The sequence below is a fragment of the Microchirus variegatus genome (assembly GCF_963457635.1).
Source record: "Microchirus variegatus genome assembly, chromosome: 10".
NCBI lineage: Eukaryota > Metazoa > Chordata > Actinopteri > Pleuronectiformes > Soleidae > Microchirus > Microchirus variegatus.
Genome location: NC_139811.1, coordinates 21,334,210 through 21,349,704, shown reverse-complemented (window position 1 = coordinate 21,349,704; position 15,495 = coordinate 21,334,210). Strand labels below are relative to the sequence as shown.

Genomic DNA, 15,495 nt, shown 5'->3' with positions numbered 1-15,495 from the left:
AACATGTAACAAGCCTCTAGTCTGAAAGAAATATAATTGGATTGCAAAATTACAACGGGGGAAATTCTGTCAGCTGTCATACACGGCGTGTATAAATAACATCAAACTGGTTGTGCTGAGCTGCTGAATGCATATGCCATGCTGATGTGCTCACCATAGCAGAAATCACCAAGAATAACTCATTCAGATTCTGATAAAACCCAATAACAGTTAAAAAAAAAAAAAATCAGATCTGGATAAAAATATCCAAACCATCCTATATGTCTATCGTTAGATCCGTCGTACAGAACCATAACACTGCATGTGTCTCTAAACAAATAAGTCGAATGCTCTCTGAAATGTAGGCACGAAGAAAATAGCTGCAAAATGTATGTTCAGCATACCTATAATGGATTTATATATATATCATTGAGGCCTCTGTGTTGTACGTGCAGGAGATTGCATGCTTGACAGCTTCCGGGAAGACGCCTTCTTTTCTATGGGCTTCTTCCCGTTAGTGGGAGACTTGAGACTTACATCAGAAGTGGAAGACTTGGACTTGCCTACATTTAATAGAGTGCGACTGAGAGAGCTGGGGGGTTTGGAAGACTCTTTCGTCTCTGACTTTTTCTCACCTCCACGTGTATCTGCGGATGCCAGTGAAGACACAGCGTCTCCTGTCTTTGCGTTATCAGCACCGTTGTCCTTGGCTTGTCCACTTTGCTTGCACGTCCTCTCTGAGGGTTTTTTAGCGAGCAGGGTGCTCTTTCCCAAGTCAGCCGACCGGCGGCTTTCCCTTTGTCGAAGGGCACTCTTGAAGAAAGACAACCCTTTTTCCTCGGACTTGCTGCTGCGCTGCAGGTCTCTGTTGGACACGCTCGGCGAGCGCAGGCTCGTGACAGAAGAGCTGCTGCTTGAACTCCTCACAAATCTCCTTTCAACACGGTTGCCTTCACTGCTTTTGGAGAGTGAAGAACGAGCTACTGAGCTGCCTCGGATATTGTTGGCCATAGGGCTAGTGTGCATAGAATCTTTGCTGAAGCTCCTTTCCACCAGTCGTTTACGACTACTTGTAGTGCTTTTCTCTGCAACACTAGAATTCTTCTTTGCAGTAGGTGAGGGAGAAGCAGAGGATTGAGGTGTGGAGCGGACACATGGCTTGTGCTGCGGTGTTGCGTCTTGAGGCTTAGTTACTTCCCTTGCTTTGGAGGGAGTCCCGCTGGGTGTTGTGGTGCTTTTCTTTACATTTGCACTATTCTCTTTAGTCGTGGTCAACTTCTTGCCTTTAACAGGTGTACTGGAAGACGTCTCGGAAGCGGCAGACTTATAGGTGGAGCACAAACGTTTTTTAGAGGTTTTCTCTTGCTCCACTTTGCTGGAGCACTTCGTGGAACCGGTGATTTCTGCCTTTGAGGCGAATCCTCCAATACTGCTCTTGCGTTTCTGTTCTTTGGAGGGAGTTGCTTGGGCGGGTAGTATGTTTTGGTCTATAGCTGTGATCTGGTTGTTGTTTTCAGATGCCTCATTTTTGCTGCTCTTCTTTTCTACTGGAGTGGGAGCCCTGCAGTAAATCATGTCTAAGAACCTTTTATTATTGTCCTGGTCACTGACGTTGCTCTCCATCATAGACAATGGAGTCCTGCTGCCAAAGTAGCGTTCGTGTCTGCTGTAGCTGCCGAAACAGGATGTGGAAACCTTGTCATCGCAGGCCTCTCCTATCCTCTCCAGTGGAGGTGAACATCGAGAGTCCAGGGAGAACCGTGAGGGGGAGTTTGATCTCATTTGCAGCTTCGCAGAGAGAGACCAGGAAGGCTTTATTCCACTGTCGCTGAGGGCTAAGGGACTCGCAATGGAAGACCGGGAGGACAAGCTCTGACGCTGAATGCTCCTCACAAAAGGACGGACAGAGAATCCTCCTGATACCGGGGAAACAGAAAAGGCACATTTTTAGCTTGGTTCTCTGCAGGCATGCACATGCAGAACTCCTAGCAACCTGGATAATATCTTAATTGGCCTAAAGAGCTTCCGGAAATCCCAAGTCTATGCAAATTACAAAAGTTTTAGAAAAACTACAATTTCAGTGCTGCTAAAATAAATCCTTGTAACGAGGTCCAAGAAAATCCATAGAAATATTTAACATAAAATATAGTTTATACAGCAAAATGCATTACATAATATATATGCTGGGATCTTTGAAAGCATCAGTTAAACACAGGTTTGCCTGTTCAACATTTTGGGACGATGCTAACCCTGTATTCTGGAGGATTACATAAAGCCTGCATTTATATTAACCACAAGACATAAGTTCAAGCCAGCATCTGTTTCAAAAAGGATTCTATTGGAATGCAAGGTTTCCCATTCTGCTGCGCATGCTGTCTTGTTTGTCTTTGTAGTAAAAGATGAAATATTAAACTTTGGTTTCACCCTCAAAGTTTCTGCTTTGATCTTTTGAATTTTTCCTTCTGCCTTAAAAACAAAAGCTCTGAGAAACCTTAGAGGCATCTTTCGAATCCAAAATAAATATCGTTAGTGGAACGAATAGTGTACTCTTCGTTCAAAGGTTTGTGTTGCTGTGGAAAACACTGCATCAACCTAACATGTGTCTATGAAGATTTTCTCTTTTCTCATCATGCATATAGCCTTTTTGTACCAATTTTAGTCTTTGGATTAAAAGAAAAAACTTTATTATAGTAAATTGCATTATTATAACATGGTGTTGCTTCAGTAAGGTGTAACAACACACACACACAAAGCAGAGACATCAAAACTGACATTGTGACATCACTCGCAATAAAAGAAACTGCACTCACCATCATCCTCATTGCGTTCACCGGGAAACTCTACCGACTCAGCCAGCGAAGCCAGAGAGGTGCGTCTGGACGAGGCTCCGGAGGCCAAACTAGCAGGTCTGCTGCCAGGCAATCTGTTGACCCAGTGATCACACAGGGATGAACTGGTGGAACCTGAGGGGGAAAAAAAAGTTTAGCACAATTATGACCCAGTTACCTATTTCAAATAAGGTCATATTCCGCTAACAACTCTGTGAACCTGCACATGTTGGTTGATGAACATTTAAGTTACTCCACCGTACAGCACATGAAACTGTTTGTGTCTGTCTATTATTCAGTCATAAAATTTTGGCGCATATGGAATAACTGATGGTGCTGCCTCTGGTTTCAGAAACTGAAGCCAATGCAGAAGTGTCTGTATTCTCTTGTATGGCCATCAGAGGCCGACGTTTGTATGTACAGTAAACATTTCCCCAAGGATACTATTTGAAGTATTTCTTTGCAAATTATGTTCCAAATTAGCGTGCATTGGACAATAAAGGTTATATATTGGGGTGTGGATACTTTGTGATTGACAGCTAGCACCAGGTAGGTACATGGTTGACTGAAATGCATTAGATGTTAAAATACACTGACCAGCAACAGAGCTGTTGGCTGACCAGGAGGGAATAGCGGTCCTCCGCTGGTAGAAGAGTATATAGGCCGTCTGCTGACACACGTCATCATCAGCAACTGGTGAAACTTCACTGTCATCAAAGCAGTACCACTGACCATCAATGGAGTTCTTACAATAAGCTGCAGACAAACAACAACAATAAAACAATGGGTTACATAGATGGTAAGAAAAATTGTCCTGATATTTATTTTATTTGCAACTCTTTGTATTACCGGTGTAATGGCCTCCATGCATGTTGCCATGGTGGTTGCACACAGCGTACAGGTCATATAGGTAGTCATCAGGGTTTCTTCCCAGACCGTAGGGTCTTCTCCATGGCGACCAATGGGAAGGCAAACTCCAGCTGCTCTGACTCCTCTTTACCACATGAGGTGCCATGTCCATGCCCATCAATGGGAACTGCACCATGTTCTGCATTTTCACCCTCCGGTCACCCTCCTGAAAGACGAGCATGTGATACAGAAACGGATTAGCATTCGAATCAATTCTCATCTTAGGCAACACTTCAGTTTTTTTTGCAAAATGCTTGAATACCTGTCTGAACCGCTTGAGATGCAGTATGAGTACATCCGGCAGCGTCCACAGGCTGAGCTTAATGCGGCCCTGCTGCAGCTGCTTGCAGTGGGGACAGCGCCAGGCGTCGTCTGGGGCCAGCTGAAACACACACACAGCCCAAGCAGCAGCCATCAAGGGCAAACTCTAACCACACTGCTTATAAAATAGGCCTCACACAGGATGAGGCCCAGAGTTTTCCTCTCCATTCTCCTCTAGAACGTTCACAGGCGAGTCAAACCACCGTGCATATGTACGTCTGTGTTCAGGATTTAGAGTTTCATCCAAACATAGCATTAAAAGTCAAATAAACTAAAATACAGTGAGTGAAAGGCTTTTTGAACTTTAGTGGAAGAATAATAAACCATTGAGGAGGAGACAAATGCGTGGCCATAAGTCAAATCATACTGACCACTAACATGTGTGAAGGCAAATTTAAGATTAGTTTTCTCATAAAATATTACCTGCTCCTCCTTAGTGTAGAGCTGGAAGCACTGAGCGAGGGTGCAGGCCTGCGGCTGGCGGTGATGTTCTCTGTGCAAATACACGCTCTCGGCATCAGGGATGTACTCCTCTTCAGTGTGTCCAAACAGACTGTGAGAGGAAGAACCACAGTTGGTCATTTATTCAACAGACATGTAAAGTTCTGCTGAGACATTATATTAGTTTATTGCATCGGACTGTGGTATTTATTTACCCTTATTTATTTAAGGAAAACAAAACAGTTGTTGGTGACATTGTTAACATATTACTTTAGACTTCTTCATTGGTCCAAAGAGCTGTAAGCTTAAACCTGGCTGAGAAACAGCACAGATTCCACATGATTGCTTTAAAAACTCAGTCCTTAGGATCATAAAGACCCATGAAGAACATTTTAACAAAAAGCAGAAAAGGTCACACGATTCACAAAAAATGTGTTGGTCGTCTACACTCTCTAATGAGGACTTACCATAACTCTGATAAACTGAGTGCTTCAGTCCACAGAACTAGATAAAGTAAAACAGGATTTTGTCTTGTATGGATGCCATCACTTGATGGGGCATCATTCAATATAACACAAAACAAGATATCTGATGGCAAATCTCATTTATTCAATTTAAGAGTCTAATTTCCTAGAAAATGTACTAAAATGAGTGGTATAACCGGTTATTTGGCGTAAACATCTCTCTTGAATTAATAAGTTTGCAATGAGCTTTTTTTTTTATTCCTTAAATCGATGACTTGCCCAAGAAAGTCAGCTCCAACTTAAAGCATACTTTTGCTAGATAGCATCCCATGGTTTTATCTGAGCTTTTTTTCAGTGTTTTAACTGTGATTTATTTGTTGCCATGCTTATTGTGAAGCACGGTGTTGCTGTGTTTCAAACAATGATACATAAATAAAGTTTATGATTAATAATTAATATGATTCATATTAAAAATGCAAGCGTGGTTGTCTGGGCCCTCCCTCTCCAGGATTTAAGGACGACATCCATCTCCTCATTTTCCAAAAAAAGTTCAAAAAGTTGAATGTAATGTACTGAATTGTTTCAGGTTGTGGAAGTTTGTGATATCACAAGAATGCAGAAATAAAAAATAACAATTGGAGGAAAAAACGGCATAATGAGAATAATAATAAATGTTATTATTTGTCACTCACTAATCCTTTGTCTCTTTGTCCCACTCAACCACAATCTTCACATGTGGCGGTCCACCTTGTCCACAGGACTTGTACGCTCTGTAATGGAAATAGATGATGTCATTAATAAAAGGAGTTTCAAATCGTCATTATTTATTCATGTCACTGTAGGTGGTGAAAAACTTTGTCTTAGTGTATTAGTGGGCAAACTGAAACAGTGGTCAGTGTGAGAGGGTGGGTCAATCAAATTACAAAAACAATTACATTCTTAAAGAGCAGACATAAAAACAAATTCAATTGTATTGACTCAATTCACAGTAGTGCTGCAACAAACTATTATTTTCTCAATTAATTATTTGATCAGAAAATGTTCCGAAACCTCAAAATTATATTTTCAAATGTCCTTTTTTGTCCACTAACTAACTACCTAACTAACTTAAATGAGTCAAGTTTTTAATGCTTTCTTTGAAGTATGGAACAAGGTAACCAGAAAAAAAAATCGGAGAGCTTCTTGAGGATTGATTTAGTGATCGATCAATTAATGATATATTAATCGGTCAATCGTAGCAATTCACAGCACATTATGACATTTGTAGTTGTCCTGAAAGCACCTGTCGATTTGTCAAAGTAATAAACACGCCTTAACAAACCAGCAACGTTCCAACTTGTTTTATTATTAATAACTAATCAGGATGTAGGTTGACAAACCAGGCATGTTAACAGTCAAATGTCCTGTTAGGACATGCTGTCTAATGAGAGAAACAACAACAAAAAAGATTAGCGGAATATTTGATTTTGACGTCCCTCGATTAGCCAAGATTACTTCTGCCTTTACTTTTGTGGTCATAACAGAATGAAAACACGATGTTTGCTTTGATTTCTGTCAACTTAATTTTTCAGGAATAGTTACACTGTGAATGCAAAAGACAAAACACAACATTACTGAAACCCTCTATGCAGAGGCGATTCATTATTCATATTGTCACACTACACACTGGTGTTACGTTTATTGTGTGCTTTTACTTGGCTGCATTCGTCTTGATGAAATTTCAGACTATTAAAAATAATTAAAAATGGAAACTTGTCTTTTGATTCGATAGGCTATGATTTTGTCTATATGGTTCAACAGTTACAAGGGTGCTTTAACTGGGTTTCAGGTTTTGTTTTTTTGTTTGTTTGTTTTTTTGGTGGGGGGGCGGTCTTTTAAGGACTTTCTTTTCTTATCTTTTATCTTTTCTTATCTTATTCTGCAAAGCACGTTGTAACCTTGTCCTGTAAGTGCTACAGGGAGAATTAATATGATAGTCTTTCAAAATTAGCTGCAGCATTGTTTTGGTGATATGGTAATAATACAAATTGTCAGAACTGACCTTTCGACAGTTGGGTGGCACAGCGGTCGCTCATCTTGGGGGAGGAGGTAGGTTATACCAACAACACCAACCACCCGAAGACTGAATGGTCCCACCTACACATAGCAACAACACCACTGTCAATAATTCTGTGAGAGCAGAGCTCACAGTTTACGCGCAGTGTCCAAACATCTACCTGGATGTAGACACCAGGCCTCAAAAGATGACGCATTTTCTCCAGGATCTCTTTTTGGAGTCCATCCCAAGTCACAGTGCGCTCCATGTACAGTACAAAAGGCAGACCAAATCTAAAACAACATAATGCATCACTATTAGCTGTTATCAAGTTCTCAGTGAGTTTTAATTTCACATCACAATTTGACAATAATCTACAGCAGTGGAGTTGAACAGCAGGCTGAATAGGATGCTCCTTGACTTCCATGCTGGCCGTTACCAACTGTTGTTATCTGTCATCTTCATTTCTTTTTTTAAATGAATAACATTTTATCCACTGTACTTCATTATGACAAATTGTATGTTAATTTCTAAGAGACTAAAAATAAGAATAAAATAAATAAAGATAAAAGTATTGTGGTACCTTTTTCCTTGGTGGCCAGTACAAGCTCTGTTACACACCAATAGGATAATTTTTTCTGGTCCCAGGTTTTTATTGGGAGATGCAGTTACAGGAGTCGTGGCCCCCTGCATGAAAGACGGCGTCCTGCTGATTTCAGTCCCATACTTCAAGTTGTTATGATTCAGGTTTGCAAGGAGGCTTCCTGTGAGCAATTCAGAAAACAAGCATATTTAGATTGTGTTCTGATTATCAGGTTGAAGAAGCAATATGTAAAGGGTAAAGGAAGCATCACCTCGTTTTGTGCGTATGTTTTCCAGTTTGAAGGTCTCTGGTGTCTCGAAGGCAAAGATGGAATCGCTCTCTTGAATTATTTCCAGATCGTCGTCGTCGTCACAGAAAGAACGATGGAAACCATCATAGTACATTTCAGTCAAGACAAACTGAAAAATAAGAAACAAATAAATTAGAAACTGTGTATTTATATTGTGATTCCAAAATAAGCACAGTCTCAGTTTCACTGCACATGCAGCTCTGGCTGTCACTGACATTTACTCTCATGGCATTTTCACCCTGTCACTTTCCATCAATGTTTGCACTCTGCTGTTGCAGCCCTCAGGAAAAATGTGTTTATAAACCTGTTACGCTCCAACTGTGTATTGAGCTCACTCTATAAAGAAACCTGACTTTCTTTCTTTCTTTCTTTCTTTGTGTTGAGCTAACACTGTGTGACTGTAAAGATATAGCCTCGTTGTGACAGACCCTGAGCTGATAAATGACAGGAATAGCACCTGGTCCAGTGGGATCTTGGTTTCACGTGACACAGCATCTCGGAGGCGATAGACGGTGCTGTTGAGGGGAACAGCTACTCCAATCCTCATACAGTGAGAGTATTTCCCCTGGTACACCACAGTCACATACAGGGGCCTGGAAAAACAACAAGGCATCATAAGTAATCCAAGTAGGACTGCAACCAATAATTCTTTTCATAACTGATTAATATGTCGATTATTTCCCCAAAACCTCGAAATGATGAGGTCACAAACCACATTATTCAGTTTTATTTGTAAAGAAACCAGAAAATATTCACATTCGAGAAGATGAAAAATAAGAGGATTTTTTTAATTATTAAATAAATGCTCAAACTGATTAATCGACAATAAAAATAGTTGAGAATTATTTTCTCAGCAAGCGGGGTCAATTTTAATAAACACCAAAAGGACAGCTTTATTTACTTCACAAAAGCATGATTTTGTAGTGTTTCCTTCTTGGTTTTTTATGTATGTAAAAAAGTATCACAAAAATATATTTGACATACTATAAGTAATAAATGCACAGATGGCATAAATACTGTTTAAGGTCCCCGTATGGCATTGTTCTTACAGCAAAGCAAACACTGTATTTTGAAGCATTTAAAAAAAGCTGAAATAAATACATTTGCTCTACACTCATATCACACTGACTGCATCAGAATAAATCGTTTAAGCTGTTTTTCCCTGCACTGCAGAAATGCAGAAAATAAATGAGCACACTGATGTTTTGCTTTTTGAAAGTGCAGGTTCCTCCCTGTGCCTTTTGTTGCTCCTTGTAACACCCTCAACCCCCCCCCCCCCCAAAAAAACATGTTACATTCCTCCTGAACCACACATACGCACAAAGGTATTTGCTCCAGGTCCTTGTGAACTTGTGCACACAAACACATGCATATGTAAAGGTGAAAGGTGTCCGTTTTTTTTGGAAAGCTGTATCTTGCAGCTCAGTTGTGCACTCACCGTGTGTGTGGTAGTGGGATGGGTAAAGAGATGCAAAGGAAGGGATCAAATGTATTGCTCTGCTTTTGGCAATGTGGACAGGTGAGAGAGGATCTGTTAAGAAAAACAAATACATTTCTCATTCAAGCAAATTATATGAACACTGTGGGGTAAAGGACACAGAACCTCTACTGGACATAAAGCCTACCTGTACTGAGCCTGAAACAGTTCCTGTACAAACGACCCAGCAGAGAGAGGAGGAGAAGGCCCCTCGATGCTTTGATCATCTTCTTCAACGGGGGGCTGAACAAACACACAGGTTTCATGAATCAGATTTAGAAGTCAGACATAATACCAGACTATCAGTGCTAATAAGCTAGCACCAAACAGCCTTCACCTACCCTGGTGTTGTTACTCAACTGTCACGTAAAATCAAGAGAAAACAAGTTGAGGCAAGTCAAGCTCAAGTGAAAGCAGCTGATAGACCAGAATTACTAGTTAAAATATATTGCAATGTAATTATTGAAAACGCAACTACACAAAGACACAAACACCAGTCTTGTAATTCACCTTTATAGGAGGCCTGCTGTTAGGGTTCACCGTGTTGAGATCCTCATGTACTCTGTCCAGCAGCCACAACAGAAACTCCTGAGCATCGTGCTGAGCGTTCCCTTTAAACTGAGTGGCGTTTTTTGACACTGCATTCTGAAACAAACCATGAGACCCTAACGTTACAATCCATACCATGTTACAATGTCGGCACCTTTTAATACAACACAATGAAACTCCTTTATTTTCCCTGAAAATAACAGCTTCAAACTTCTTTTTGATGGGTCTTGCCATCTCTGCCCCTGCACTGTGACTTAGTTTGGTGGATGTATATATAATAATGTTAATAACAGACAATAGCTCACACATAGCCAGAATCTGAAGAGTAAAAAGGTCATCCCACATCTGCTTTCATTGTGGCATGTCTACTTCAGCAAAAGCATGTCCAGCAAAGTTACATTGTGTTGCTTTAAGTGACATCAACAGTGTCGGTCATTAGGTTTGACACGCACCAACTAACTGGGAAGAACACTAATGAAGGACAGCAAAAACCTTTAAACATCTAATTTTATAATAAACATTAGTATTGGTGTAGATATTCATCTACATTAGTATCAAAACCAACATTGCCATCCTCTGTACTGTGTTTTTTGTTTGTTTGTTGGTTGGTTTTTAAATCAGACAAGAATTATTTATGACTGAAAATGTTGTTTCACCTAAAATCCCAGACTGAAGCTGAGAAACCCAGTGTTATAGATAGTGTCAAGTATGTTCTTGGGTATCAGTATCAAGTTCAGGAATTACAGTATTGTGACAACCCTGTTTACAACTGATATTTACACCTGGGACACGTGTCTTATTGCAGACTAAGAGTTTTTCTTTCCTTGTAAAGACTCAATGACAATTACTCTTACCTTGAATTCTCTGCTATGCTGTGGTGTATACTCAAACGTCCATAAAGCCCGGACAAGTCCTGACAGTTGCTCTGTGACCTCTCCCTTGGCCAGAGGACCTTTCCTCTGCAGATGCACACCATTTGTCTTCGGCTTGTCTTCATCCCCCTCCTCATCTTTGTAGTGCTCCAGGACCAAGTACTCGGCGAAGAGTTCAGTGTTGCTGAGACACTGCAGGATTGCATTCATGAAGCAGGTATTCCCGTGATTTTTGAGACCTGACACTCCAGGCACTCTGTCCCCGCAAAGTAGAGCCCCCAAGTCCCCATCCTCCATGGGCACATCTTTACTCCCGGATTTGAAAGTGGAAAACCCTCCATCATCCTTGTCCTCCTCTGTTGGCACCTCGGATCCAAAGTGTGATAAGGCTGTCAGTGTCCTCAGGAATCTGCTCATAAAACTGCCCACAGATCGCACTGAGCCTCGCCTGAACAGCTTCTTGCTGAAGCTCGACTTCTTGTCCTTGGTTGCGGCTTTGCAAGACATGATTTCTGTACTACAGCTCTCAGACAGGCGTGCTGTACAGAGTAATAACCATCTCTGCGGCTCCTACATGCTGCTCCATCACCATCAATATTCTATATTTACACATCGATAACGCCAGCGTTAGGTGTGTAATCGAATTTGAGCGCGTAGTAACATTTTAAGTAGATGGTTCGTGTAATAAAGCATGCAGCAAAGACAGAGTGTTTACCTTCAAACTTGCGAAAAAAAAGCGTTAGCATTTCGTGCACTACAACCATTCCCGTGAAGCTGGCCGAGGCCAGTTACGTAAAAAGCGTATCGTTTACATTTCTCGGCTCTGCTGTTTGTGTGCGGCGCTCGCTCCACAGTCACCTTGTTTGTGTTGTTTTGCGGTTTGACTTCCTGTCCCGCAGCAATGAATCGACAGCGGTTATGACAAGAGCGAGGACGGCTCAGCGGCGCTGGCTAACGCTAGCGCTAGCTACAATAACAAGAGCCGCGGAAACCGCGACAGTCCCTCTTTGCCAGGACTTCCACATCCGACAGAGACCAACAGTCCGCCATGGTGTGCAGCCGGGTGCACTCAAAGAAAAGTCCGTGTCCGAGCTTTCATAAACCTCAAAGTGCTCACATTTTTGGAGGTACGTTCGGACTAAGCTCCCAAATAGCAGAATCGTTTTTTTCACTTCATGTTCTTCTTGCTATGCTGTTGGCATCTGGTCGTAGGTTTGGCAACTGCACGGGCGCCTCCTACCGGACTGGAGTTAGAACGACAGCCTGCATAAATATCCTTTAGCTTAGATCAGACAGACAAGATAGATGGATCATATCTATCTAAGATGCAAAATATAATAATTACAGGTAGAGTTAAAAGATAAATAAACCACAGAACTAGGAAAAACACGTTAATTATAATACATAAAATCATCATAGATCGTTGTGTAGCACTGCATAAGAGCATCTAACAGATGGATGGATAAAACAAATCAAAGTGAGTGTGCTAGTTTCAACAGATGTGTTTTCAGACCTAATTTGAAAGTCAAAGTTCTGGATATTGTCTAAGAAAATTAAAAATGTGCTTTTCACACTATGCTGTATGCCACAGCACTTAATGACAGAATCAGACCTGCAGTGAGTTAGCTTTTTGTTGCTGTATTGTATTCTTGTTTTTCTACAGCTGAATACAACACTTTTTTGTAGACAATTCCAAGTTGCTCCATGCTTTTAATGAGAGATTGCTAAAGAAATAAATGTGGATAAATCATTGAGTATAATCAAAGTTTTAAAAGTGAAATTATTTATATGTCAAAACAATAATAAAAAAAAAAAACAGGAGTAACTGGGTTACAAATGCTGTGTCTCTGTCAGTTCACTGTTCTGCCTGAGGGAGGCACACAAGGCATAAGAAACAAAAGAGAGGAGCGAGGAGAGGTGGAAGAGGTGAAGGATGTGTCCAAGATAAGTATATTTATTTATTGAGTATACGTTAAACAATAATTTCACAGCCGGCCTTTTTGTCCGCATGTGGATTTTGTATGTTAATACAGAAGCAGAGGTGGAAAGTAACGAAATACATTTACTCAAGTTACTGTATTGAATATTTTTTTGTGTGTATTTTGTAATTTTTAAGTACAATTTAAAATCCGAATTTTGTGTTTTACTTGAGTACGTATTGACTCAAGTATTGTACTCAGTTGCTTTATAAATCCTATCCGTTACTGAGTAAAAATAATAATTCAGCACAATGAAGACCTACAGGGGGAAAATATACACCAGAACCAGACCAATGATGATGTGATTATCACCAGCACTGGCGGCGCGTGAACATAGAGGGCGAGCGCCAAAAGTGACGTAATATCCTGTGTCGTCCCGGGCGCGTGAGCTCCAAAATAGTTTTGGATTTCTGACTGCTCATATTTCTACTACCCTCACACCCCACGCAAAGTAATTTTTACTTTAAGTACATTTCAAATGAACTTTTTACTTCTACTTGAGTACATTTTCAGATGACTACTTTTACTTCTACTTGAGTAATATTTCATCAAAGTATTGGTACTTTTACTTGAGTACAATATTTTAGTACTTTTTCCACCTCTGTACAGAAGTGATGTGTCTTTGCATTACAGTGTTTCTTTATGAAGTGGAATTGCACCACTGAAGCGTTTATGTCCACATCTGATTATGTGAAATAAAATAGTCAGAATATTATATAAACAGTAGACTCAACATGGAGCAGAGCCTTTTAATCAAGATGAATCATCCCTCTGAACGGACAGTACAAGTGTCTTCTTTATCACTTAACTGTGTGGAGAGACGAGATAAATATAATAGAGAAGAGGGGGCAACACCCACAGTTATCACAAGAACAGTTGGTTTTAATGATGCCAAATGAAGCTTTCGATGTTGAAAAGAAAGAAAAGAAAAAAAAAAAGAATCACACTTGTCTTATTACCAAGGCAGGAAATCATATTGACCATACGGACAATCTTCAGTTTTCACTGTTGAAACAAAACAAAAAAAGCTGGATTCAATTCAGAATTTTTTTTTAAAGATGAAGCATTCCAAAAAAAGTATTCATGTGCAAAACATTCCATTCTTCCCAAGATACATTATATGTGGCTTAAATATTGTTTTGCAATTTTAAAGGTTTGAAACCCAAAATATGGACACCTAATAATTCACATACTGTCAATAAAACGTGTGGGGAAAGGAGAGAAAGAATGTCTGACGTGTTAACATTAAGTTTACATCACCATGTACTTTCGTTTTGCTGAGTTTGTTTTTCATTTTAGGCCATGTTGAAGCCTTAAGGGCAGGGGTCAACTCAAATGACCTTGGGGTCACTGAGCATTTAGTCTTGACTGGCCAGTAGATGGCCAGTCAAGTGAAAAAAAATCAAGGAAGTCAAGGAAGGATCCTTGGCCGTTTCTCAATATCCATACTTGTCCGTACTTGCGTACTCCCATACTTGTGAAAATGTCATCAGCCTCAGTCCAATTCTGTTCCAATTCTCAAGAACACGAGCAGCGAGTACGGTTCTCATACCCGGAAGTGTTCTCGCTCCGCCCATTTTATTTTAAGTATGCATCGGGTGGTGACTTGAGCGCACTTGGGAAAGCCATATATCCCAGAATTCATTTCGGCGGAATAAACAGGATAAAATACTAATATAAACCTGAAATAAATATTTTTTCTGTGTCCCGGAACGCAGTTTTAAAATAGATTTGTTGTTGACATGTTGTTTATCTGTTTTCCACATGGTACTGTATATTTAAATAAACATGAATTAATACATAAGTTAAATATTTAAAATGTGAAAATAACAATATATGCATGCATTCATTAAAACTATTTTATATGTTCATTCATAAACACTGTAGGTGGCGGTAATGAGGCTTAAGTGCTTGGCATCACCCACCGCTGTTCCAATTGAAGAGATCGTACTTGGCGAGTATGTACTCCAGTCGTACTTCTCAAGTATGTACTTCCCATGTATTCAAGTACTTACTGGCATACTTGGGTATTGAGAAAGGGCCCTTGCGTGAATAATTTAAAGGATGTTAAGTTATCGACTGTAAGAACAAGGACTTTGCACAGAGAATTTGTGTGAACTACCCACAAATCTCCGCAGCTGTTTATCCAGCGATCAATGACGCAGTGACACATGGAATCTTGCCTTGTATTTGTGGGTACCAACTTGGATGAATGAGGTCAAATTCACTATAACCAATTGGTGTGTGTACAAATATTACTCGTTCTAATTCTTCTAATTCAAATTATTTTCTAGGGAAGGACCATTGACTTTGAGAATTATTAATTAAGTGCCCGGGGAATTAAAAGTCTTAAATCCCCCAGAATCTGCTGGATTTAGGCATGTAATTCAGTATTTTACTATCTTTTGTGTTGTTGTTTTTTCCATGTATTTGGGTAATAACTAAACATTTTCCCCTGCTCTATATGAATTTAACAGTCTTTCACTGTGGAGGTATTTGGAACGCTGATATTAAGTCATGAATCCCACATGCATACATACATATGTAGCTCCTCATAAGCAGAACAAAGTGGGTCAAATCTGAGCGGGTGCACTTGTGAACCTGTCGGCACGTCTGCCAAACCAGTTGACAACATTAAAACCATCAAAAAATGAAGTTGGTTCCCTCTGTTGCACTTGTTTACGTAAGTGTTGAGCTGCTGAACATGATGACGAGCACGGCGTTTTGAAGGGAACAAAATAACTAAAA

At 40.2% G+C, this 15,495-nt stretch overlaps 1 protein-coding gene across 1 annotated transcript; it reads right to left on the bottom strand.

Moving 5' to 3' along the window:
* Positions 1-405: 405 nt before the first annotated feature.
* On the bottom strand, positions 406-11,275 carry usp31 (ubiquitin specific peptidase 31; the record flags this gene model as incomplete). Its single annotated transcript, XM_083896782.1, has 16 exons — positions 406-1,895; positions 2,790-2,942; positions 3,405-3,563; positions 3,657-3,882; positions 3,979-4,098; positions 4,461-4,590; positions 5,635-5,712; positions 6,984-7,078; positions 7,159-7,270; positions 7,561-7,741; positions 7,832-7,979; positions 8,328-8,463; positions 9,309-9,401; positions 9,496-9,590; positions 9,858-9,992; positions 10,751-11,275. The coding sequence occupies 16 exons, from the start codon at positions 11,273-11,275 to the stop codon at positions 406-408; spliced, it is 3,876 nt and encodes a 1,291-aa protein (XP_083752908.1).
* Between the last annotated feature and the right edge of the window lie 4,220 nt (positions 11,276-15,495).